General features: G+C 37.8%; 1 protein-coding gene across 2 annotated transcripts in view; it reads right to left on the bottom strand.

The window, feature by feature from the left end:
- Positions 1–26990, bottom strand: part of GTF2A1L (general transcription factor IIA subunit 1 like) — a 77876-nt gene that overhangs the window by 50628 nt on the left and 258 nt on the right. For both annotated transcript variants that reach the window (XM_053588937.1, XM_053588936.1), the window contains exons 2-3: positions 24529–24630; positions 24213–24336 (exon numbers count right to left, since the gene is read on the bottom strand). In XM_053588937.1, coding sequence (XP_053444912.1) covers positions 24213–24336; positions 24529–24630 — 226 coding nt within the window. The remainder of the gene's footprint in view (positions 1–24212; positions 24337–24528; positions 24631–26990) is intronic.

Raw genomic sequence — 26990 nt, 5'->3', positions numbered from 1 at the left:
TGGCAGGCACCTGCAGTCTGAGCTACTCAGCAGGCTGAGGCAAGAGAATCACTTGAGCCCCAGAGTTTGAGGTTACTGACAGGGGGCGGAGACAATAGCTGACTGAAGCCAGCTTTCCACAGAGGCTCCCGTCCAGAAGGAGCGTTAAAGGACAGAAACTTAGCACGTAACCTGGTAGATTAGAGCTGGACAGAGAGGGAAGGTTGAAGAACACACATCAACCCCTCTGAGGCGAGCTGCGACCCCAAGGATACAAACAAAAGGTACAAAATCCATCACCAAGCGGATGGGAGTCACCTCCCCCATGAGAATGGCTCAGAGTGCCCCAAAAACAAACGAGCAGAGTTCAAAGGTCCTCCCACTACACTCCATGCAAGAGACCCTCTAAAAACTGGACCTACCTCCCCTACTAGGGTGCCAGGGATTCTCCTGCCAGGCATAAAACTGTATAAAACCGTATATGTTCTCTACCTGCAAATCTGAGCTCCCAGCGCTTCCCTCCACTCTCACTCTGAGGTCTGGAGGCCTGTCCCCCAGGAATCCAGATTCTTGGGTGATTTCTCAAGAGGTGTGGACAGGGCCTAGACTGCAGCTGGTCAGTGCTGATTCCGCAGCACTGGAGTGAGGAGAGGATGATCGTCTGAGAGGGAACCACACCAGAGCGGTGGTGCCCAGAGGCGCAGAGCAGTAGCCATTTTTGGCAACAATAGGGCTCACTCCCAGATATTCCAAAGCCACACACCCTGTCTCCCTGGGCAACCAGAGAAGGCAGGGCATCTTCTCAGGTGGCAACCACTGCAGAAAAGATCTGGGATGGGAACGCAGGCCCCATGACTAAAGGGTTTGCCTGAGGCGGTACCGGCCTGGGTGGAGCGCGGGGACTAGAAAATGCATGCACAGAGCTGGGACATTCCCAGAGCGGGGCTGATCCAGAGGACCACATTACTGAGCCTAAGATGCACCCAGCCCTCAGGGGATCGTCAGCCTATAGACAAAGGAAGGCAGGAGGCTAGAACTGACAGCTAACCGAATACAAACCTGCAGGAGCAAAGACAGGCGCAGGCCCTGGGAACTCAAAACAGCTTTTCTTCTGCAGGGGAATTTAGCAGGGACAGAAACAAATTCCCACAAAGTTGTTCTGTTCTGTTCTGTCAGTAACATCAATCAGGGGCAGGGCTGGAACTGAGTGAACACCCCCCAGCCTCCATCAAGCACCCGAGATTGTTAGGCCTCACCTCCCCCAGATGGACAGAGACAGAGCACAGCGGCCTTGCTGAGCAGATATTTCCTTGTGATTCAGGCAGGTAAAAACCCCTAGAGTATCTGTTCACTAGAGGCAACTAGGTCACAGCCCTGCGGGGCTATCATTGACTGGATGTGACCAAGGTGCAAGGTGGGGAAGGCAGGATCAACCTTCCCAGATAATCTATTTGCTGGGTGGGTCCTCCTGACTTCACGGAGCAGCGGAGCAAGTCATATCTGAGTTATCACCAGACCCCTGCGATCCAGTTGCCAGAGACCTTTTAAACTCTCCTGCCTGAGACAGGTGCTCACTGAGACAACCGATTTGGACCTTTTGAACTGACCCAATTGCCTGAGGACTATTCAAGTGGTGCCGTGGGTGTGTAGTTGTAGGAAGGTTTGATTTTCCTTTTCCAATTGTTGCCTGTGGGGGGTGGGGTGACTTAATTGCTGGTATTTCTCCACAGATGAGACTTCAACCCAGAGAAATTGTTTCACTAGGGTCAGACAAGGACCAGCTGAAAACAAGATAGAACCACTTAGCCCCACCACACCAAACAGGTCCCCAGTTTCTCAGGCCATAGCACTGTACGGGTCCTTGACAAAGCTCCAAGGGAAAAATCAAATTGTGTAAAATAATCATGGGGCGGAATCAGCAGAAAAACTCTGGTAACATAAATAACCAGAACAGATCAACCCCACCAAGGAAAGACATGGCAGGTGTAACTAAAGATTCCATTCACAAACAGCTGGCCGAGATGTCAGAAATCGAATTCAGAATTTGGATTGCAAACAAGATTAACAGAATGAAGGAAAATCTGGAATTAGAAATTCGAGGAGCAATTCAAAAGTCGGAATTAGAAATTCGAGGAGAAATTCAAAAGTTGTCTCAAGAATTTAACGAATTTAAAGACAAAACCAGCAAAAATTTTGACGCACTGAAGCAAGAATTTGTGGCCCTCAAAGATCTGAAAAATACAGTAGAAACCCTCAGTAACAGAGTGAAACAAGCAGAAGAAAATATTTCTAACATTGCATACAAAGACTTTGAATGCTCCCAGACTCTCAAAGAGTAAAAGAGCAAAAACAGAGCATTATCTCAGAGAGCTCTGGGATAATTCAAAGAAGGCTAATATCCACCTCATTGGAATCCGTGATAGTGATGAAGTGGCCTAGCAAGGCACATAGGCCCTTCTTCGTGAAATTATAAAAGAGAATTTTCCAGAAATGTCAAGAGATTCTGAAATTCAGATAGCAGTTTCAGAACCCCAGCACAACTCAATCTGAATAAGACATCCCCCAGGCATATCATAATTAATTTCACTAAAGTTAATATGAAGGAGAAAATTCTGAAAGCAGCCAGACATAAGAAATGCATTACCTACAAAGGGAAGAATATTAGAATGACTGGAGATCTCTCTGCTGAAACTTTTCAAGCCAGAAGAGGGTGGTCATCGACTTTTAATCTCCTAAAGCAAAATAACTTTCAACCCCGGATCCTGTATCCAGCTAAACTGAGTTCCATTTTTAATGGAGAAATTAAATACTTTAATGACATTCATATGTTGAAGAAATTTGCCATAACAAAACCAGCTCTTCAGGATATTCTCAGACCTATCCTCCATAATGACCAGACCCATCCTCTATCACAAAAGTAAACTCACTCAGAAACTTTTGATCAAATTCCAACTTCCACAGTGGTGAAAGGATTAAAAATGTCCACTGGACTTTCGGAAAACTCGATACCCAAAATTTTACCAGACTTATCAATATTCTCCATTAATGTGAACGGCTTAAACTGTCCTCTAAAGAGGCAAAGGTTAGCTGACTGGTACAAAAACTCAGGACAGATATTTGCTGTATACCAAGAGTCACATCTTACCTTAAAAGACAAATATAGACTCAGGGAGAAAGGATGGTTGTCCATATTTCAGGCAAATGGTAATCAGAAAAAAGCAGGTGTTGCAATTCTATTTGCAGACACAATAGGCTTGAAACCAACAAAAGGACAGATAAGAATGGTCGCTTCATATTTGTTAAGGGTAATACTCAATATAATGAGATTTCAATTATTAATATTTATACACCCAATCAGAATGCACCGCAATTTATAAGAGAAACTCTAACAGACATGAGCAACTTATTTCCTCCAGCTCCATAACAGTCGGAGATTTCAACACTCCTTTGGCAGTGTTGGATAGATCCTCCAATAAGAAGCTGAGCAAAGAAATTTTAGATTTAAACCTAACCAGCCAACATTTGGATTTAGCAGACATCTACAGAACATTTCATCCCAACAAAACTGAATACACATACTGATAAGACAGCCCACAGAACATACTCCAAAATTGATCACATCTTATGTCACAAGTCTAACCAGAATAAATTTAAAGGAATGGAAATTATTCCTTGCATCTTCTCGGACCACCATGGAATAAAAGTAGAACTCAGTAACAACAGGAATCTGCATACTCATACAAAAACATGGAAGTAAATAACATTATGCTGAATGATAGCTGGGTCAGAGATGAGATTAAGAAGAAAATTTGCAGGCGGCGCCTGTGGCTCAAGGAGTAGGGCGCCGGTCCCATATGCTGGAGGTGGTGAGTTCAAACCCAGCCCCGGCCAAAAACCACAAAAAAAAAAAAAAAAAGAAACGAAAATTTGCAAAATTTTGGAACAAAACGACAATGAAGACATGAATTATCAGAACCTCTGGGATACCACAAAGGGAGTCCTAAGAGGGAAATTTATAGCACTGCAAGTCTTCCTCAAGAGAACGGAAAAAGAGGAAGTTAACAAATTAATGGGACATCTCAAACAACTGGAAAAGGAAGAACATTCCAATCCCAAACCCAGTAGAAGAAAAGAAATCACCAAAATTAGAGCAGAATTAAATGAAATTGAAAACATAAGAATTATACAACAGATCAATAAATTAAAAAGTTGGTTTTATGAAAACATCAATAACATAAACCTTTGGCTAACCTAACCAGGAAAAAAAGAGTAAAATCTCTAATCTCATCAATCAGAAATGACAAAGATGAAATAACAACAGACTCCTCAGAAATTCAAAAAATCCTTAATGAATATTACAAGAAACTTTATTCTGAGAAATATGAAAATCTGAAGGAAATTGACCAATACTTGGAAGCACGTCACCTTTCCAGACTTAGCCAGAATCAAGTGGAAATGCTGAATAGGCCAATATCAAGTTCTGAAATAGCATTAACCATACAAAATCTCCCGAAAAAGAAAAGCCCAGGACCAGATGGCTTCACATCAGTATTCTACCAAATCTTCAAAGAGGAACTAGTACCTATATTACTCAACTCATTCCAAAATGTAGAAAAAGAAGGAAGACTACCCAATACATTTTATGAAGCAAACATCACCCTGATTCCCCAAACCAGGAAAAGACCCAACAAGAAAAGAAAATTATAGACCAATATCACTAATGAATATAGATGCACAAATATTTAACAAGATCCTAACAGAATCCAGCAACACATCAAACAAATTATACATCATGACCAAGTTTGTTTTATCCCACGGTCTCAAGGCTGGTTCAATATACGTAAATCTATAAGTATAATTCAGCACATAAACAAATTAAAACACAAAGACCATATAATTCTCTCAGTTGATACAGAAAAAGCTTTTGATAATATCCAGCATCCCTTTACGATTAGAACACTTAAGAAAATTGGTATAGAAAGGACATTTCTTAAACTGATAGAGGCCATCTACAGCAAACCCACAGCCAATATCGTACTGAATGGAATTAAACTGAAATCATTTCCACTCAGATAAGGAACCAGACGAGGCTGCCCATTGTCTCCACTGCTCTTTTACTTTGTAATGGAAGTTTTAGCCATTGCAATTAGGGAAGAAAAGGAATTCAAGGGTATTCATATAGGCTCAGAAGAGATCAAACTTTCATTCTTCGCAGATGATATGATTGTAGATCTGGAAAACACCAGGGATTCTACTACAAAACTCTTGGAAGTGATCAAGGAATACAGCAGCATCTCAGGTTACAAAATCAACATTCATAAATCAGTATCCTTTATATATACCAACAATAGTCAAGCTGTAAAAACAGTTAAGGACTCTATTCCATTCACAGTAGTGCCAAAGAAGATGAAATATTTGGGAGTTTATCTAACATAGGACGTGAAAGATCTCTATAAAGACAACTATGAAACTCTAAAAGAAATAGCTGAGAATGTTAACAAATGGAAAAACATACCATCTCATGTCTGGAAAGAATCAACATTGTTAAAATGTCCATACTACCCAAAGCGATATACAATTTTAATGCAATCCCTATTAAAGCTCCACTGTCATACTTTAAAGATCTCAAAAAAATAATACTTCGTTTTATATGGAATCAGAAAAAAACTCAAATAGCCAAGACATTACTCAGAAATAAAAACACAGCAGGAAGAATCACGCTAGCAGACCTGAGACTGCACTATAAATCGATAGTGATCAAAACAGCATGGTACTGGCACAAAAACAGAGAAGTGGATGTCTGGAACAAAACAGAGAACCAAGAGATGAATCTAGCTACTTACCGTTATTTGATCTTTGAAAAGCCAATTAAAAACATTCAGTGGGGAAAAGATTCCCTATTTAACAAATGGTGCTGGGTGAACTGGCTGGCGACCTGTAGAACACTGAAACTGGACCCACACCTTTCACCATTAACTAAGATAGACTCTCACTGGATAAAAGATTTAAACTTAAGACATGAAACTATAAAAATACTAGAAGAGAGTGCAGAGAAAACCCTTGAAGAAATTGGTCTGGGCGAGTATTTTATGAGGAGGACCCCCTGGGCAATTGAAGCAGCTTCAAAAATACACTACTGGGACCTGATCAAACTAAAAAGCTTCTGCACAGTCAAGAACACAGTAAGTAAAGCAAGCAAACAGCCCTCAGAATGGGAGAAGATATTTGCAGGTTATGTTTCCGACAAGGGTTTAATAACCAGAATTCACAGAGAACTCAAATGTATAAGCAACAAAAGAACAAGTGATCCCATCACAGGCTGGGCAAGAAACTTGAAGAGAAACTTCTCTGAAGAAGACAGGTGCATGGCCTACAGACATATGAAACAATGCTTATCATCTTTAAAAATCAGAGAAATGCAAATCAAAACTACTTTGAGATACCATCTAACTCCAGTAAGATTAGCCTATATCACAAAATCCCAAAACCAGAGATGTTGGCGTGGATGTGGAGAAAAGGCAACACCTCTACACTGCTGGTGGGAATGCAAATTAATACATTCCTTTTGGAAAGATGTTTGGAGAACACTTACAGATCTAAAAATAGACCTGCCATTCAATACTATAATTCCTTTACTAGGTTTATACCCAGAAGACCAAAAATCACACCATAACAAAGATATTTGTACCAGAATGTTTATTGCAGCCCAATTCATAATTGCTAAGCCGTGGAAAAAGCCCAAGTGCCCATCGATCCACGAATGGATTAGTAAATTGTGGTATGGGCGGCGCCTGTGGCTCAGTCGGTAAGGCGCTGGCCCCATATACCGAGGGTGGCGGGTTCAAACCCGGCCCCGGCTGAACTGCAACCAAAAAATAGCCGGGCGTTGTGGCGGGCGCCTGTAGTCCCAGCTACTCGGGAGGCTGAGGCAAGAGAATTGTTTAAGCCCAGGAGTTGGAGGTTGCTGTGAGCCGTGTGATGCCACGGCACTCTACTGAGGGCGATAAAGTGAGACTCAGTCTCCACAAAAAAAAATAAAATAAAATAAAGTGTGGTATATGTACACCATGGAATATTATGCAGCCTTAAAGAAAGATGGCGACTTTACCTCTTTCATGTTTACATGGATGGAGCTGGAACATATTCTTCTTAGTAAAGTATCTCAAGAATGGAAGAAAATGTACCCAATGTACTCAGCCCTACTATGAAACTAATTTATGGCTTTCACATGAGTTATAACCCAGTTATAACCCAAGAATAGGAGGAAGGGGAAAGGGGAAGGGAGGAAGGGGGGTGGTGGGCGGAGGGACGGTAACTGGTGGGATTACACCTGTGGTGCATCTTACAAGGGTATATGTGAAACTTAGTAAATGTAGAATGTAAATGTCTTAACACAATAACTAAGAAAATGCCAGGAAGGCTATGTTAACCAGTGTGATGAAAATGTGTCAAACGGTCTATAAAACCAGTGTATGGTGCCCCATGATCGCATTAATGTACACAGCTATGATTTAATAAAAAAAAAAATCCAACAACCAGAGATGTTGGCGTGGATGTGGAGAAAAGCGAATACTTCTACACTGCTGGTGGGAATGCAAATTAGTACACTCCTTTTGGAAAGATGTTTGGAGAACACTTAGAGATCTAAAAATAGATCTGCCATTCAATCCTATAATTCCTCTACTAGATATATACCCAGAGGACCAAAAATCACATTATAACAAAGATATTTGTACCAGAATGTATGCAAACCCCATAAAAATGTCAAGACCATTTTTTTGCAGATCTAGAAAAAATAATTCTGTGCTTCATATGGAGCCAGAAAATAACCAAAATAGCCAAACCAACCTTAAGCAAAAAGGACAAATTGGAAGCCATCACTTTATCAAATTTCAAACTATCCTACAAGGCCATAGTAACCAATCAGCATGGTTCTAGCACAAGAACAAAGACCTAGACCAATGGATCAGAACAGAAAGCCCAGATATCAAACCATCCTCATACTGCCATCTGATCTTTGACAAAGCAGACAATGACATACACTGGAGGGGAAATCCCTATTCAATAAATGTTGCTAGGAAAACCGGACAGCCACATGTAGAAAACTTAAATAAAATACATACCTTCCACCACGCACAAAAATTAATTCACAATGGATAACAGACTTAAACCTAAGGCATGAAACTATAAGAATTCCAGAAGAAAATGCTGGGAAGTAGGGCGCCAGCCTCATATACCAGGGGTGGTGGGTTCAAGCCCAGCCCCAGCCAAAAACTGCAAAAAAAAAAAAAGAAAATGCTGGGAAAACTCATATAGACATTAGCATAGGCCAAGAATTTAGGAGGAAGACCTAAAAGGTAATCCCATCAACAACAACAATTAACAAATGAGACCTAAGTAAATTAAAAAGCTTCTATACAGACATAGAAATAATCAGTAGAGTGAATAGAGAACATACAGAATGAGAGAAAGTATTTGCACGCTACATATGTGATGAAGGGCTATAACCAAAATGTATAAAGAATTCAAGCAAATCAGAAAAAAAAAAAAAAAACAACTCAAACAACCCCATAAAAAAGTGGGCAAAAGACATGACAAAAGCTTTTCAAAAGTAGACAAACAGCCAATAAATATATGAAAATAAGCTCAACATCTCTAATCATCAGGGAAATGCAAATCAAAACCACAATGAGGTATCACCTAATTCTACTACAAATGGCTTTTATCAAAAAATCCAAAATAGATCCTGGCACGAGTGTGGAAAAAGTGGAACATTTATACACTGTTGGTGGACTGCAAATTAGTACAACCTCTATGGAAAATTGTATGAAGATTCCTCAAAGAACTAAAAGGAGACCTACCATTTGATCCAGCAATTCCAAATTGGGTATTTACCCAGTGGGGGTAAAAAGTCATTTTGCCAAAAAGACACATGCACCTAAATGTTTACTGCTACAAAATTCACAATCACAAAGATGTGGAACCAACCCAAGTGCCCATTAATAAGTGAATGGATTAATATAAAATGTGGTATATGTATACCATGGAACACTACTCAGTAATTTAAAAAAAACTGGTGAACTAATTAATACCTTTTGTAACAACCTGGATGGAACTGGAGATCATTCTTCTAAATGAAGTTTCACAAAAATGAAAAAACAAACACCATATGTACTCACTATTAAATTGGTACTAACTGATCAACACCCATGTGCACATTTGATGGTAAAACTCAACAGAAAGCAAACAGGTGAAAGAGGGCAGAAGAGAAGGGATAAATCATACTAACAAGTAGGGCGCACTTGTGCCTCAGTGCGCGGGTCACCAGCCCTATATACTGAGGGTGGCAGGTTCAAACCTGGCCCCAAACTGCAACACAAAAATAGCCGGGTGTTGTGGTGGGTGTCTATAGTCCCAACTATTCAGGAAGCTGAGGCAAGAGCCCAAGAGCTGGAGGTTGCTATGAGCTATGATGCCACAGTACTTTATCAAGGGTAACAAAGTGAGACTCTGTCTCTTAAAAAAAAACCTAACAAGGGTGGCGCCTGTGGCTCAGTGAGTAGGGCGCTGGGCCCATATGCCGAGGGTGTTGGGTTCAGACCCAGCCCCGGCCAAACTGCAACAAAAGAATAGCCGGGTGTTGTGGCGGGCGCCTGTAGTGCCAGCTGCTCGGGAGGCTGAGGCAAGAGAATCACATAAGCCCAAGAGCTGGAGGTTGTTGTGAGCCGTGTGACACCACGGCACTCTACCCAGGGCGGTACGGTGAGACTCTGTCTCTACAAAAAAAAAAAAAAACCTAACAAGTACAATGCACACTATCTAGATGAGGGGCATATAACTTATAACTTAAACTATAAAAAAGCTATTCATATAACCAAAATAATTGTACTCATAATATTCTGAAATTCATAAAAGAAAAAATCAAGCTATTTTGACACCCTCAAAAGATCAAATGCTCTCCATCCATGAACTCCAACCAAAAAAAAATTTTTAAATGCCACATATGTAATTCAAAATATAGATCACAAATAAGCTCAGTGGGATCAATAAGAAAGCTGAAAACCAATGCAAAGAAAGCAAAAAAAAAAAAAAAACAAACAGATTCAGGACATGAATGAAAAATCAACTAAAGAAATAGGTATTTAAGTAAAAAACATAACAGAACTGCAGGAAGTAAGAGAGTCATTTAGGAAATTTCAAAATACAGTGGGAAGTTTTAACAACAGACTAGACCAAACAGAAAAAATTTCAGAGCTTGAAGACTGAGATTTTGAATTAACCCAGTCAAAAATAAAGAAAAAAGAATCAAGAGAAATGAACAAAGTCTCGCAGAAATATGGAATTATGTAAAATAGCCAAATATAAGAATCATAAGCATTCCTGAGGAAGAAAGAAAAAGCAAAAAGCATGAAAAACTTATTTGCAGGAATAATAGGAGAAAACTTCCCTGGTTTGTCCAGAGATTTAGACATCCAAATACAAGAAGGTCATCAAACTCATGCAAGATTCACTGCAAATAGGGTATTACCAAAGTATGCTGTCATCGGTCTGGCCAAAGTCAAAGTGAAGGAGAAAATCTTCCAAGATGAAAGCATCAAGAAACTTACAGGAAACCCTATCAGACTAATGGCAGACTTCTCAGCAGAAACTTTACGAGCCAGAAAGGATTAGGGTTCCATCTTTAGAATTCTTAACCAGAATAACTGTCAGCCAAGAATTTTGTATATGGCAAAACCAAATTTCATAAGTGAAAGGAGAAATAAAATCATTCCCAGAAAAACAAGAACAAACAAAATGCAAAGAAGGCAACAAGAAACAACAAAAATCAAGGCAGAACTAAATGAAATTGAACCCTGCCCCCCAAAATACAAAGGATCGATGAAAGGAAAAGCTGATTCTTGGAAAGATGAACAAAATCAATAGACCACTAGCAACATTATTCAAGAAAAGAAGAAGATTCAAATAAGCTCAATCAGAAATTAAAAAGGAGACCTTACAACTAATATCACAGAAATACAAAGATCAACTGAGACTACTATGAATATCTCTATGTACATAAACTAGAAAATCTAGAGGAAATGGATAACTTTTTGGAACACACAATCTCTCAAGTTTGAATCAGAAAGAAATAGAAATCCTGAAGAGACCAATAACAAGTAGGAAGAATGAAACAATAATTAAAAATCTCTCAACAACAATGCAAAGCTCTGCCCCAGATGAGTTCACAGCCTAATTCTATCAGACTCACAAAGATGTAGTATCTACCCTATTGAAATTGTTCTATAATACTGGAAATAGCTCTATAATACTGGAAAGAGTAATTGTTCTATAATACTGGTAATCCTCTTTAACTCACTCTATGAAGCCAGTATCAGCCAAGTATCAAAGCTAGGAAAGAACACAACAAAAAAATAAAACTACAAATTTATATCCCTCATGAACATACATGCAAAAATACTCAAGAAAACACCAGCAAACTGAATCAACAGCATATCAAGAAAGTCACCACAATCAAGTTTCATCCCAGGAACACATGGATGGTTCAACAGACACAAATCAATAAACGTGATTCATCGCATAATAGAATTAAAAACAAAAACCATATGATTACCTCAATAGATGCAGAAAAAGCATTCAACAAAATCTAGTACCTCTTCATGATAAAAACCCTCAACAACAACAAAAAGAAGGAACATATTCAAAATAATAAAAGCTGTATGTGACTAACTCACAACCAACATCATATTGAATGGGAAAAAGTTAAAAGCATTCCCCTTAAGAATTGGAACAAGACAAGGATGCCCCTATCCAACGCAGTACAGGAAGTCCTAGTCAGAGCAATTAGGCAAAAGAAAGAAAGGGCACCCAAATCGAAAAAGAGGAGGTCAAACAATCCCTGTTTGCTGATGATGTGATCTTCTTATATCTAGAAAACCCTGAAGACTCCTCAAAAACCTCTTAGTATTGATAAATTTAGTAAGAGCTCTGATTACAAAGTTAATGTACATAACTTAGCAGCATGTGTAGTCCCTAATAACAGCCAAGCTGAGAATCAAATCGAGAACTCAATACCATTTACAATAGCTGCAAAATAAATAAATAAATAAATACTCAGGAATATATTTAACCAAGGAGATGAAAGATCTAACTACAAAAACACTGATGATACAAATGGAAAACATCCCATACTCTTGAATTAGAAGAATAAATATTGTTAAATGACCATACTGCCCAAAGTAATCTACAGATTCAATGCAATTCCTATCAAGAATACCAACATCATTTTTCACAGAATTGGAAAAAACAATCCTAAATTTCATAAAGAATCAAAAAAAAAAAAAAAGCCCAAATAGCCAAAGCAATCACAAGCAAAAAGAATAAATCTGAACGCATCCTATTACCCAATTTCAATTTACACAAGCCTTTAATAAACAAAACAGCATGGTATAAAAGTAGACATATAAATCAAAGGAATAGAGAACCCAGAAACAAAACCATACACCTACAAGCAACTGATCTTCTACAAAGAGGACAAAAACACATGCTAGTGAAAGGATCTCCTACTCAGTAAATGTTGCTGCGAAATTTGGAGAACCATATGCAGAAAAATGAAACTGGATCCCTATCTCTCACTACATAAAAATTAACTAAAGACAGATTGACACTAAAATGTAAGACCTACCATCATAAAAATTCTAGAAGAAAACACAGGAAAAATTCTGCTGGACACTGGCCTAGGCAAAGAATTTATGACTAAGACCTCAAAAGCAAATACGACAAAAACTAACAGTAATAAAAATAATAAATGGGACTTAATTTAACTAAACCATTTCTCCACAGCAAAAGAAATAATCAACAGAGTAAAGAGACAACCTACAAAGGAGAGCATATATTCACAAATGATACAACTGACAAAGGACTAATACCCAGACTCTACAATTAACTCAAAAAACCAGGAAGAAAAAAACAATCTGTTAAAAGATAGGCAAAAGCATAAACATACATTTTTCAAAAAAAGACAAATGACCAACAAATATATGAAAAAAATTATCAAATCACTAATCAGAGAATTACAAATTAAAACCACAATGAGAGACTTAGCCCCACCACACCAGACAGGGCCCCAGTTTCTCAGGCCACAACACTGTACGGGCCCTCGACAAAGCCCCTGGGGAAATAATCAGAGGGAGTAAAACAACCATGGGGCGGAATCAGCGGAAAAACTCTGGTAACATGAATAACCAGAATAGATCAACCCCCCCCAAAGGAAAGATATGGCAGATGCAATTGAAGATCCCATTCATAAACAACTGGCTGAGATGTCAGAAATCGAATTCAGAATTTGGATTGCAGACAAGATTAACAAAGTGGAATTAGGAATTCGAGGAGAAATTCAAAAGCTGTCTCAAGAATTTAACGAATTTAAAGACAAAACCACCAAAGACTTAGACACACTAAAGCAAGAATTTGCAGCCCTCAAAGATTTTGAAAAATACAGTAGAATCCCTCAGCAACAGAATGGAGCAAGCAGAAGAAAGGATTTCTGACATCGAAGATAAAACCTTTGAACGCTCCCAAACTCTCAAAGAGGAAGAGAAATGGAGAGGAAAAACGGATCACTCTCTCCGAGAGCTCTGGGATAATTCGAAGAAGGCAAATATCCGAATCATAGGGGTTCCAGAAACAGATGAAGTGGCCTCGCTGGGCACAGAGGCCCTTCTGCACGAAATTATGAAAGAGAATTTTCCAGACATGCCTAGAGATTCTGAAATTCAGATAGCAGACAGCTTCAGAACCCCAGCACGACTCAACCCCAATAAGACATCCCCCAGGCATATAATTAACTTCACTAAAGTTAATATGAAGGAAAAAATCCTCGAAGCTGCCAGGAGAAAGAAAACCATTACCTTCAAAGGGAAGAATATTAGAATGACTGCAGATCTCTCTGCTGAAACTTTTCAAGCCAGAAGAGGGTGGTCACCGACTTTTAATCTCCTAAAACAAAATAACTTTCAACCCCGGATCTTGTATCCAGCTAAACTGAGTTTCATTTATGATGGAGAAATTAAATACTTTAATGACATTCATATGTTGAAGAAATTTGCCATAACAAAACCAGCTCTTCAGGATATTCTCAGACCTATCCTCCATAATGACCAACCCAATCCTATACCACAAAAGTAAACTCACTCAGAAACTTCGGATCAAACTCCAATTTCCACACTGGCAAAAGGATTAAAAATGCCCACTGGATTTTTGAAAAACTCAGTACCCAAAACTTCACCACACTTATCAATATTCTCCATTAATGTGAACGGCTTAAACTGTCCTCTAAAGAGGGATAGGTTAGCTGATTGGATACAAAAACTCAGGCCAGATATTTGTTGCATACAAGAGTCACATCTTAATGTTAAAGACAAATACAGACTCAGGGTGAAAGGATGGTCATCCATATTTCAGGCAAATGGTAATCAGAAAAAAGCAGGTGTTGCAATTTTATTTGCAGATACAATAGGCTTTAAAGCAACAAAAGTAAGGAAGGACAAGAATGGTCACTTCATATTTGTTAAGGGTAATACTCAATATGATGAGATCTCAATTATTAATATCTATGCACCCAACCAGAATGCACCTCAGTTTATAAGAGAAATTCTAACAGACATGAGCAACTTGATTTCCTCCAGCTCCATAATCATCGGAGATTTCAACACTCCTCTGGCAGTGTTGGATCGATACTCCAACAAGAAGCTGAGCAAAGAAATCTTAGATTTAAACTTAACCATCCAACATTTGGATTTAGCAGACATCTACAGAACATTTCATCCCAACAAAACTGAATACACATACTTCTCATCAGCCCATGGAACTTACTCCAAAATCAATCACATCTTAGGTCACAAGTCTAACCTTAGTAAATTTAAAGGAATAGAAATTATTCCATGCATCTTCTCGGACCACCATGGAATAACACTTGAGCTGAGTAACAACAGGAATCTGCATACTCATACAAAAACATGGAAGTTAAATAACCTTATGCTGAATGATAGCTGGGTCAGAGATGAGATTAAGAAAGAAATCGCCAATTTTTTGGAACAAAACAACAATGAAGACACGAACTATCAGAACCTCTGGGACACCGCAAAGGCAGTTCTAAGAGGGAAATTTATTGCACTACAAGCCTTCCTCAAGAGAACGGAAAGAGAGGAAGTTAACAACTTAATGGGACATCTCAAGCAACTGGAAAAGGAAGAACATTCCAACCCCCAACCCAGTAGAAGAAAAGAAATAACCAAAATTAGAGCAGAATTAAATGAAATTGAAAACAAAAGAATAATACAACAAACAGATCAATAAATCAAAAAGCTGGTTTTTCGAAAAGGTCAATAAAATAGATAAACCTTTGGCCAACCTAATCAGGAAAAAAAGAGTAAAATCTCTAATCTCATCAATCAGAAATAACAAAGACGAAATAACAACAGACTCCTCAGAAATCAAAAAAATCCTTAATGAATATTACAAGAAACTTTATTCTCAGAAATATGAAAATCTGAAGGAAATTGACCAATACTTGGAAGCACGTCACCTTCCAAGACTTAGCCAGAATCAAGTGGAAATGTTGAACAAGCCCATATCAAGTTCGGAAATAGCATCAACCATACAAAACCTCCCTAAAAAGAAAAGCCCGGGACCAGATGGTTTCACGTCTGAATTCTACCAAACCTTTAAAGAGGAATTAGTACCTATATTACTCAACCTGTTCCAAAAGGTAGAAAAAGAAGGAAGACTACCCAACACGTTCTATGAAGCAAACATCACCCTGATCCCCAAACCAGGAAAAGACCCAACAAGAAAAGAAAATTATAGACCGATATCACTAATGAATATAGATGCAAAAATATTCAACAAGATCCTAACAAACAGAATCCAGCAACACATCAAACAAATTATACATCATGACCAAGTCAGTTTTATCCCAGGATCTCAAGGCTGGTTCAATACACGTAAATCTATAAATGTAATCCAGTACATAAACAAATTAAAAAACAAAGACCATATGATTCTCTCAATCAATGCAGAAAAAGCTTTTGATAATATCCAGCATCCCTTCATGATCAGAACATTCAAGAAAATCGGTATAGAAGGGACATTTCTTAAACTGATAGAGGCCATCTACAGCAAACCCACAGCCAATATCATATTGAATGGAGTTAAATTGGAATCATTTCCACTCAGATCAGGAACCAGACAAGGCTGCCCATTGTCTCCATTGCTTTTTAACATTATAATGGAAGTTTTAGCCACCGCAATTAGGGAAGAAAAGGCGATCAAGGGTATCCATATAGGGTCAGAAGAGATCAAACTCTCGCTCTTCGCAGATGATATGATAGTATATCTGGAAAACACTAGGGACTCTACTACAAAACTTTCAGAAGTGATCAAGGAATACAGCAGCGTCTCAGGTTACAAAATCAACATTCATAAATTAGTAACTTTTATATACACCAACAACAGTCAAGTTGAAAAAACAGTTAAGGACTCTATCCCATTCACAGTAGTGCCAAAGAAGATGAAATATTTGGGAATTTATCTAACAAAGGACGTGAAAGATCTCTATAAAGAGAACTATGAAACTCTAAGAAAAGAAATAGCTGAAAATATTAACAAATGGAAAAACATACCATGCTCATGGCTGGGAAGAATCAATATTGTTAAAATGTCTATACTACCCAAAGCAATATATAATTTCAATGCAATCCCTATTAAAGCTCCACTGTCATACTTTAAAGACCTTGAAAAAACAATACTTCGTTTTATATGGAATCAGAAAAAACCTCGAATAGCCAAGATATCATTCAGAAATAAAAACAAAGCAGGAGGAATTACCCTACCAGACCTCAGAATATACTACAAATCAATAGTGATCAAAACAGCATGGTATTGGCACAAAAACAGAGAAGTAGATGTCTGGAACAGAATAGAGAACCAAGAGATGAATCCAGCTACTTACCATTATTTAATCTTTGACAAGCCAATTAAAAACATCCAGTGGGGAAAAGATTCCCTATTTAACAAATGGTGCTGGGTGAACTGGCTGGCAACCTGTAGAAGACTGAAACTGGACCCACACCTTTCACCATTAACCAAGATAGACTCTCATTGGATTAAAGATTTAAACTTAAAACATGAAACTATAAAAATACTAGAGGAGAATGCAGGGAAAACCCTTGAAGAAATTGGTCTGGGTGAGTATTTTATGAGGAGGATCCCCAGGGCAATTGAAGCAGCTTCAAAAATACACTACTGGGACTTGATCAAACTAAAAAGCTTCTGCACAGCCAAGAACATAGTAAGTAAAGCAAGCAAACAGCCCTCAGAATGGGAGAAGATATTTGCAGGTTATGTCTCTGACAAAGGTTTAATAACCAGAATCCACAGAGAACTCAAATGCATTAGCAAGAATAGAACAAGGGATCCCATCGCAGGCTGGGCAAGGGATTTGAAGAGAAACTTCTCTGAAGAAGACAGGCGCATGGCCTTCAGACATATGAAAAAATGCTCATCATCTTTAATCATCAGAGAAATGCAAATCAAAACTACTTTGAGATACCATCTAACTCCAGTGAGACTAGCCTATATCACAAAATCCCAAGACCAGAGATGTTGGCGTGGATGTGGAGAAAAGGGAACACTTTTGCACTGCTGGTGGGAATGCAAATTAATACATTCCTTTTGGAAAGAGATATGGAGAACACTTAGAGATCTAAAAATAGATCTGCCATTCAATCCTGTAATCCCACTACTGGGCATATACCCAGAAGACCAAAAAACACATCATAACAAAGATATTTGTACCAGAATGTTTATTGCAGCTCAATTCATAATTGCTAAGTCATGGAAGAAGCCCAAGTGCCCATCGATCCATGAATGGATTAATAAATTCTGGTACATGTACACCATGGAATATTATGCAGCCTTAAAGAAAGATGGAGACTTTACCTCTTTCATGTTTACATAGATGGAGCTGGAACATATTCTTCTTAGTAAAGTATCTGAAGAATGGAAAAAAAAGTACCCAATGTACTCAGACCTACTATGAAACTAATTTAGGGTTTGCACATGAAAGCTATAACCCAGTTACAACCTAAGAATAGGGGGAAGGGGGAAAGGGGGGGAAGGGGGAAAGGGAGGGAAGGGTGGAGGGAGGTGGGTAGAGGGAAGGGGATTGGTGGGATTACACCAGCGGTGCACCTTACAAGGGTATATGTGAAACTTGGTAAACAGTCCGTAAAGCTAGTGAATGATGCCCCATGATCATATCAATGTACACAGCTATGATTTAATAAAAAAATAAAACCACAATGAGATACTACTTTACCCTGTTAATAATGGCCCTTACTGAAAAATGAAAAATACATTAGGCTGGGGGCCGTGTCTCACACCTATAATCCCAGCACTCTGACAGGCTACGGTGGGTGGACTGCCTGAACTCACGAGCTCAAGACCAGCCTGAGCCACAGTGAGACCTCATCTCTTAAAAAAAAAAAAAATAGCTAGGTGTTGTGGTGGGCACCTGTAGTCCCCAAGCTTACTCAGGAGGCTGAGGCAAGAGAATCACTTGAGCCCAGGAGTCTGAGGTTGCTGTGAGCTATGACGCCACAGCACTCTACCAGGGGCAACAAAAGTGAGACTCTGTCTCAAAAAAAAAAATTAAAAATTAAAAAACATTTGATGTTGGCACAGATGGAGCAAAAAGGGAACACATTCACACTGTTGTTAGGATTGTAAATTAGTACAACCTCTACAGAAAACATTGTCGAGATTCCTCAAAGAACTAAAAGCACAACTACCATTCAATCCAGCAATTCCACTAGGGGGGATCTACTCAAGGAAAAGGAGCCATCATATCCAAAAGACACATGCACATATTGTATGTTTATCACAACACAATTCACAATTGAAAAGATATGGGCAACTGATGAATGGATAAAGAAAATGTGGTATATATTCACTATGGAATATTACTCAGCCATACGGAAGAATGAAAATGTTTTCACATCAACTTAGATGGAAATGGAAGCTATTATGCTAAGTAAAGTATCTCAGGAATGGCCATATCACATATATTCACTTATAAGTGGCAGCTGACAATGGATATACATGATCAAAGACAGTGGTATCTTGGGCTTTGGAAACTCAGAAGGCAGGAAAGTGGGAGGGATAGGGATCAAAAATACCTGTTACAATGTACATTATTCAGGTGATAGATACACCAAAAGCCCTGACCTCTACACTGACCTCATCCATGTAACAAAAAACCACTTGTACCCCCTAAATCTGTTGGGGAGAAAAAAAAAATAAAAAACAGCTTGGTACTGACCTAATGCAGAAATACAGACCAGCAGAACAGAACCCGGAAATAAACCCTTATGTGATCAACTAATTATCAACAAGGACACTAAGGACACAATGGCAAATGGATAATTGCTTCACTAAATGGTGCTGGGAAAGTGAATTTTCATATGCAAAAGAATGAAAGTGGACCCTTACGTTACATCATACACAAAAATCAATTCAAAATGGATACAGGACCTAAACATAAGACCTGAAACCATAAAACTCCTAGAAGAAAATACAGCGGAAAACCTTGAAACTGGCCTTGGCAATGACTTTTTTGGACATTACACCAAAAACTCAAGACTACAAAAGGAAAAAAAATAAAAAATAAAAATGAGACTACACCTAACTTAAAAGCTTCTGTATAGCAAAGGAAACAACCAACAAGATTAAAAAAATAGCCTATGGATTTGGAGAAAAGCAAACCATATATCTTATAAAGGGTTAATATCTAAAATATACAAAATATACAAATAATTCATAAACTCAATAGCAGAAAAATAAATAATCCTATGACAAAATAAGCAACCAACCTGAATAGATCTTTTTCTGAGGACAATATAAAAATGGCCAATAGGTATTTGATAAGATGCTCAACATCAGTAATCACCAGGGATATGCAAATCAAAACTAAAATGAGATATCGCCTCATGCGTGTTAGGATGGCTATCATCAAAAAGAAAAGAGACAAGTGTGCTGACTAGGGTACAGAAAAGAGGGAACCCTGGAACGCTGGTGGGAATGTAGAATGCTGCAGCCTTTGTATAAAACCGTGTAGAGTTCCTAAGGAATTAGAAATAAAACTACCATATAACTCATCCATCCCTTTTACAGGTATATACCCAAAGGAAATTAAATTACTGTCTCATAAAGACATCTGCAATTCCATATTCCTTGCAACATTGCTCACAACAGACAAGATATAGAAAAAGCAAAGTGCCTAACAATGGACAAATGAATAAAGAAAATGTAATATTTTATATACAGTTGATTATTTAGCTTTCAAGAGAGGGAGATTCTGCCCTTCGTCACAACATGGGTGAATCTGGAGGACAATATGCTAAATGAAATAAGCCAGACACAAAAGTACTGCTTGATCTTACTTATATGTAAATTTTTTTAAAAAAGTAAAATACACAGAAATAGAGAATAAAATAGTGGTTTATGTTTTCACATCAATGTAGATGGAAGAGAAAGAGAAAATGGAAACTCGTCACTGAAAGGATACAAAGTCAAAGCCATGTAGGATAAACAAGTCTAGAGCTCTAATGTAAAACATGAGGGCTACACTTTATCTTACTGTACTCAACATTTTTGCTAAAAAGAGTAGATTTTAGGTACTCTTGCCACAATTTAAAAAAATGGGTGGGTTGATGGATATGTTTGCTTGACTATAACCCCCTTTTCACTATATACATAACTAAACATCGTGTTGCACACCTTAAGTATATACAATAAAATTTAAATAAATAAGTAGGAATAGATATGAGAATCCAGCTCCTTTTTGTACATCTCATTAAGCCAGACATTAACAAGATTTGCAGAAAAGTAAAATAATGCCACTCTTCTCACAAAATAGCTTTTGTTCTGGAAAACAGTTATTTCTTATATGTTATTATGTTAACATATAATTGAATTTTTTAATTAATAACATTTTAAAATTTTTTCTCATTTTAATTTCTAATCCATATGTAAATAGATACTTGCAACCTATATATTAAGTAAACTCTTTGGGGTCCCTAATTTTTCTGAGTATTAAGAGGTCCTAAGACCAAAAAAATTTCAGAACTTAAGCTAGAGGAAAGTACGAAACAAATGGACAATACAGTAAAAACAAAAACCAAAAAAATGGTAGAGCAAACAAGTTTTAAGTTGAAACAGACAAAAGCAAGAGACTTATTCAATTGTAGAATTAATTTAAATTTGTTATCAGAAGAGATTAAAAGATTAAAGAAGAAATTTATTTTAATCAGGCTTTTAAAAGCATACCAAGATAAGATATAATTTAAAAGTACTTTCAATTTTATGAGACCTATTTATTTCAAGAATCTTATTGTGAAAAAAAAAAAAAAAGAATCTTATTGTGGTGTACCTAGAAATGAAGAGAGACAGGCACAGGTCTATAATGTATTTTTAAAGGATATGTGTACTTCTTAATCCTCTTCATTATAAATGATGTAGAAGAGAATAAAAACTGCTTTATTTTAAATGTAATTATTTCTATTATTCTAATTTCTAAGACACCAACTAAGAAAAAGGTGTGAAGTGAAAATCAGCCAGATAAATTAGTTGCAAGACTATTTTGTGATTTAAATCACTGGTAATATTACCATCTTGCGGCAAAATCAAGTATTACAGTTTTGAATGACAACCTGAGAAATGTTAGCTATGCTTTTCCTCCTGCATTCTCACCACACTCTCAGGCCAACCCTAAGTTTAAAAAAATCTTTAAAATTTTTTAATAAAATAAAGAAAAACACTCCAAAAGAACTTTAAATACAGAAGTAAATGGGATGTTCTGATAAAACAGTGAAGTTAAAAATTAAAGCATAGCCAAGAACTCAACAACTGATGAAAAATGTTTCAGTGTACAACTTAATGATAATAACTGTCATGACTAATTTTATGTTTCAATGTACAACTTAATGTTAACTGTCATGACTAATTTTTTTTTTTGAGACAGAGCCTTAAGCTGTCGCCCTGGGTAGAGTGCCATGGCACCACAGCTCACAGCAATCTCCAAGTCCTGGACTTAAGCAATTCTCTTACCTCAGCCTCCCAAGCAGCCAGGACCACAGGTGCCCGCCACAACGCCTGACATTTTTGGGCTGTAGCTGTCACTGTTGTTTGGCAGGCCCAGGATTCAAACCCACTATCTAGGTGTATGTGTCTGGCACCTTAGCCACTTGAGTTACAGGCGCCAAGCCAGTCATAACTAATTCTTATAAAGCAAGATTATAACCACAGCAGCATAGTATTAAATAAAACTTGTGCCTGGTAATTCACTATTGTTAATCTACTTGATTTTTAAAAGTTATAATTGCTGCCACATTTAAATTCTCCCATTTTGTAACAGAAGAGGTACAAAGCATCCTATTTCCTCTTCACCTTGACACATACAATTTTCACATGAATTTTCCCAAGCATGAAAAATACCATCTAGTTATCATTGATAATTTAATCCAAAATCTACCCTCACTTCTTACAGACACAACTCTATTGAATTTCAGCTAAACCTGATAAAACTTGTATGTGTATGTACACACACATATACATCCATAAGTAGCATGAGAATCAGAGGAAAAAAGAAGAAACAAAAGCTAGAAAGATAGGATAGGATCAGTTTTATCTTTTATGAGCTTGTCTTTTCCAGTTTGAACTGATAAACAAAATACAGACAAGTATTTCTGTAAAACAGCGGTTCTCAACCTGTGGATTGCGACCCACAGTGACTGTATTAAAGGGTCACAGCATTAGGAAGGTTAAGAACCACTGTCCTAAAAGCAGAAATCTAGATTCAATAAATTTTAAAATAAAGATAAAATGCATACCGTCATTATCTAGCCATCATTTTATATTTCCAAAACAGTAAGGCAGCATGAATAATCTCCATATTCTTGGTAACTTTCCATTTTGCTTCCAATACAATAACAGATGTAAAATATACATAGAAAGTAAAAAAGAGAGTGCACAAACACGCAAGCACTTACCTTTCCCTCTGCAACTTTAGCAATGGCCGCTGGATTAATCCTTAACTAAACTGGCTTGGTGCCTGTAGCACAGTGGTTACGGCCCTAGCCACATACACCAAGGCTGGTGGGTTCGAATCCAGCCCAGGCCAGCTAAACAACAATGACAACTGCAACCAAAAAAAAAAAAAATAGCTGGGCATTGTGGCGGGCGCCTGTAGTCCCAGCTACTTGGGAGGCTGAGGCAAGACAATCATGTAAGCCCAAGAATTTGAGGTTGCTCTGAGCTGTGACGCCATGGCACTCTACCAAAGGCAACAAAATGAGACTCTATCTCAAAAAAAAAAAAAAAAAAATCCTTAACTAAACCAAATCACATTCTCTGAAACAAACAATGGGTGTCCAATATCCCTCAAACTATATAACTTGTTCCTCTAAAGTAAAGCTCATCACCCTTGTAGAATTCAATATTTAAAATAAAAACTAGTTTGTATAACCTAGGGTTTTTTTTAATCAATAATTACATGGTGATGATTTATACTGTCCTCATATAATAGAAATAATTACATGACGACTTCAACCTTAAGAATACCACTCTAATTAAAAACCACCACCAGGGTGGAGTGCTTGAATTGACAGTTTCGAGAACAGCCTAAGCACAAAACGAGACCCCCCATCTCTACTAAAAGTAGAAAAAACTGAGGCAAGAGGATCGCTTGAGCCCAAAAGTTGGAGGCTGCTGTGAGCTATGACAGCACAGCACTCTACCTAAGGCAACAGCTTGAGACTGTCTCAAAAAAAAAATAATAATAAAAAAAACCCACTACCAAGGTGGCGCCTATGGCTCAGTGGGTAGGACGCCAGCCCCATAAACCAAGGGTGGCAGGTTCCAACCCAGCCCCAGCCAAACTGCAGCAAAAAAAATATCTGGGCATTGTGACAGGCACCTATAGTCCCAGCTACTCAGGAGGCAGATGCAAGAGAATCGCCTAAGCCCAGGAGTTTGAGGTTGCTGTGAGCTGTGATACCACATCACTCTACAGAGGGTGACAAAGTAAGACTGTCTCAAAAACAAAAAAAACACACCACCAAATGAGAATTTGTTCTGAAGATACAAATAGTACTACTAATTTACTAACTGTATCCAACCTGTTGATGATTGCAATGTTTGGTGCAAGCTGTGTGGCAGCTGAAGGGTGAACAGAGGTGAATGGACACTATTTCGGAAGAAGTCTTCTGTTGCCTTAGACTGCAAAACCTTGGTTTCCCAAAGCTGCACAGAAAAGAAAAAAAAGTTTGTTTTTTAAAATAGTACTAGCATATTTATTATTTTTTAAGTTTGTTTAAATTAAATTGTCATGATGAATGGGTAAGTACCATACTATAATTGAGGGATTAGAACCATATCAGTTTAAGTTGAAAAAACAACAAAAGACAGGAAGAGAAACTTGTATTGTCTACAAACCTGCTTCAAGTCTTTCAAAACTTGTTCCTCTACACCTTCTTCAGCAAATAGGTCCCGCACTCCTTCAATTACATCGTCAATTACAGATCTGTAGAGTTTAGGCTACGTAAAAGGAATTGTAAAAGTTTTAATTTCTCAAATTTGATTTTAGTTTGAATTTAGCCTTCAAAGATATGCAACGTACACTTTCTAATCTTATAGCTTAAAGAAAAGCCACCATAAAATTTTTTACTAAGTACATCCTACTCCCAGTACAGTCATAGCTTTCTGCAAATTGTGGTAGCTTCAGACCCATAGTCTCAGCTTATCTACAAGGCTGACTTACAAAACAACATAAGAGCTGATAATCCCATAAAGATGTATGGTTACTCTTATCTTACTTGGCTTTTGCGTCAGCATTTAGCTTCTCCACTCCTTTTTAAAAGGGAAATGGAGGCAGCTGGAGTTATACCTGTTTTCAATTTACCTTTTTCTCAAAGTGGCCCAAAGAGCTTTTTTTAGGGTCCATCATATTATTTCCACAAATGTAAATAAACTCCAAGCTGTAATACTGGGGTAAGCACTTATAATAAGAGTAACCAAAGCCCATCCCATTTCGAAATACCTAAAGTCAAAAAATTAAAAATTCTGCACCATTGTCAAGCAAAAGTATAATTGTACCAAAATAGATTTCCTACCAGAGACTAAGAAGGACATGAACAAACCCTACTCTTCCACAATGTGCACACTGCAGAAACTAAATAACATTCTAAAATGCTTCTTGACAAAAACATGTCATTAAAACAAAATTAAGCAGATTTCTATCCACATTAAACATTGGTTATATCAACGAAACAATGGGCAGAAAGGAAACACACACACACACACACACACACACACACAGTCCTTCAAATCTATGTTAACTGTGCTTCACACTATCCCCCAGTTCAAAATGGCAGTGCTAAGTGTGCTGACAATATTGATCTAGTGGAAGTTCCACTAATAAGAAATGGCAAAACAGGAATTTAGTTGAGTTGCTCTTATTTCAAATTGCTCAATCAGGCCAAAATGAAAATTGTGCCATTCTAGGATAGCTTTTTCATACTACCCAGTAAATAACTCAGTCTAAATACTCCTGCTCCTGCCAATAGAAGCTACATTTTAAACTAATCTTCAGAAGATCCAGGGCAAGCCTATGAATAGGCCAATCAGTAACATTATTTAAATGTTACTCACAAGTATCTGCATTAAGACTAAGTGTCCCTAAAAGAGTTGCTTCTTCTAAAACTGTTTACCCTGATAAAGGAATACTAAATTGATGCTTTCGTGTTAGTCTCAGCTAGCAAGCTAGAAGAAAATACTCCTAAGGCTAAAAATGTCTTTAAGATCCTTACAGTGTAATAGCAGTAGTAAAAAAAAAAAAAAAAGGCCGGGCGTGGGGGCTCACGCCTGTAGTCCCAGCGCTGTGGGAGGCCGAGGCGGATGGATTGCCTGAGCTCAGAGGTTCAAGACCTGTATGTAACAGCATGTGAGCCAGAGTAAGACCCCGTCTCTACTAATATCAAGAACCCGCCAGAGGAAGATAAAAAACAGTACTTCAAACAAAGAAGAATGAACAAGGAAGTTGAAATTAAAAATAAAAAAAAAAATTGTTAATAAAAACAAAAAAATCCATTAGAATACAACTTTTCACAAAGTAGGTATTGAACATAGTTTCTCTTCTGGGACTATAGTCAGACCTTATATTGCTTTTTCTGTTCTTTATTAAAACTACGTATAGTTCAAAAATCCATCTTAACTCCTCTACAAACAAAACAAAAACTCTCCTTGGAATTTACAATCAGGTAAATTGGTATACCTGGTAAATTTAAATTCAAGCACAGTATACATATTTTCCATATCTTAACACATTATCATAAAATGGATATACCTTAAAATAGCATGCCTCTAAAAATGAGCCTTTTTATGTTGCATATGAAACCCGTAAAATAACAGATCTGGACAAGCACATTGCCTTTCATGAAATGTGAAGTCTGTTGAGATGAACTGATAATAAATAATTGATTACTTTTCTTCAATTCGAATTAAGATTGATGGTATAGGTAAGTGCATTGTAGCCTGTAAATTCTCACCGTGAGGTTCAGGAGCCCGTTAGGGGTTGGAGGGCAATGCATGTGGGTTGTACACTTAAGCATTAAGATATTACAGGATGAGAAAATGGAAGGGTAGGGGAAGACACTAAAAATATGTGATGGGGTAACATGAAATATGTTACTATTATCCCACCAGCGTCCATACTGAAATTAACATAAGTGAACTTGTGAATTTTTTAAACATTACAGGAAATCAGCAGTGTCAAGAGTGAGCGCCACCTCTCAACACAACTTAGACAACCTCAGTTTGAGCGGGAAGAGGAAAACGGACGCTTGTTTATCCAGAGGGCCCAGGCCCAACTTCCGTTTGAGCTACTGGCCCTTACGGTT

The sequence above is a fragment of the Nycticebus coucang genome, chromosome 4 (genome assembly GCF_027406575.1).
Source record: "Nycticebus coucang isolate mNycCou1 chromosome 4, mNycCou1.pri, whole genome shotgun sequence".
NCBI lineage: Eukaryota > Metazoa > Chordata > Mammalia > Primates > Lorisidae > Nycticebus > Nycticebus coucang.
This window is presented reverse-complemented; position numbering and strand designations above follow the sequence as displayed.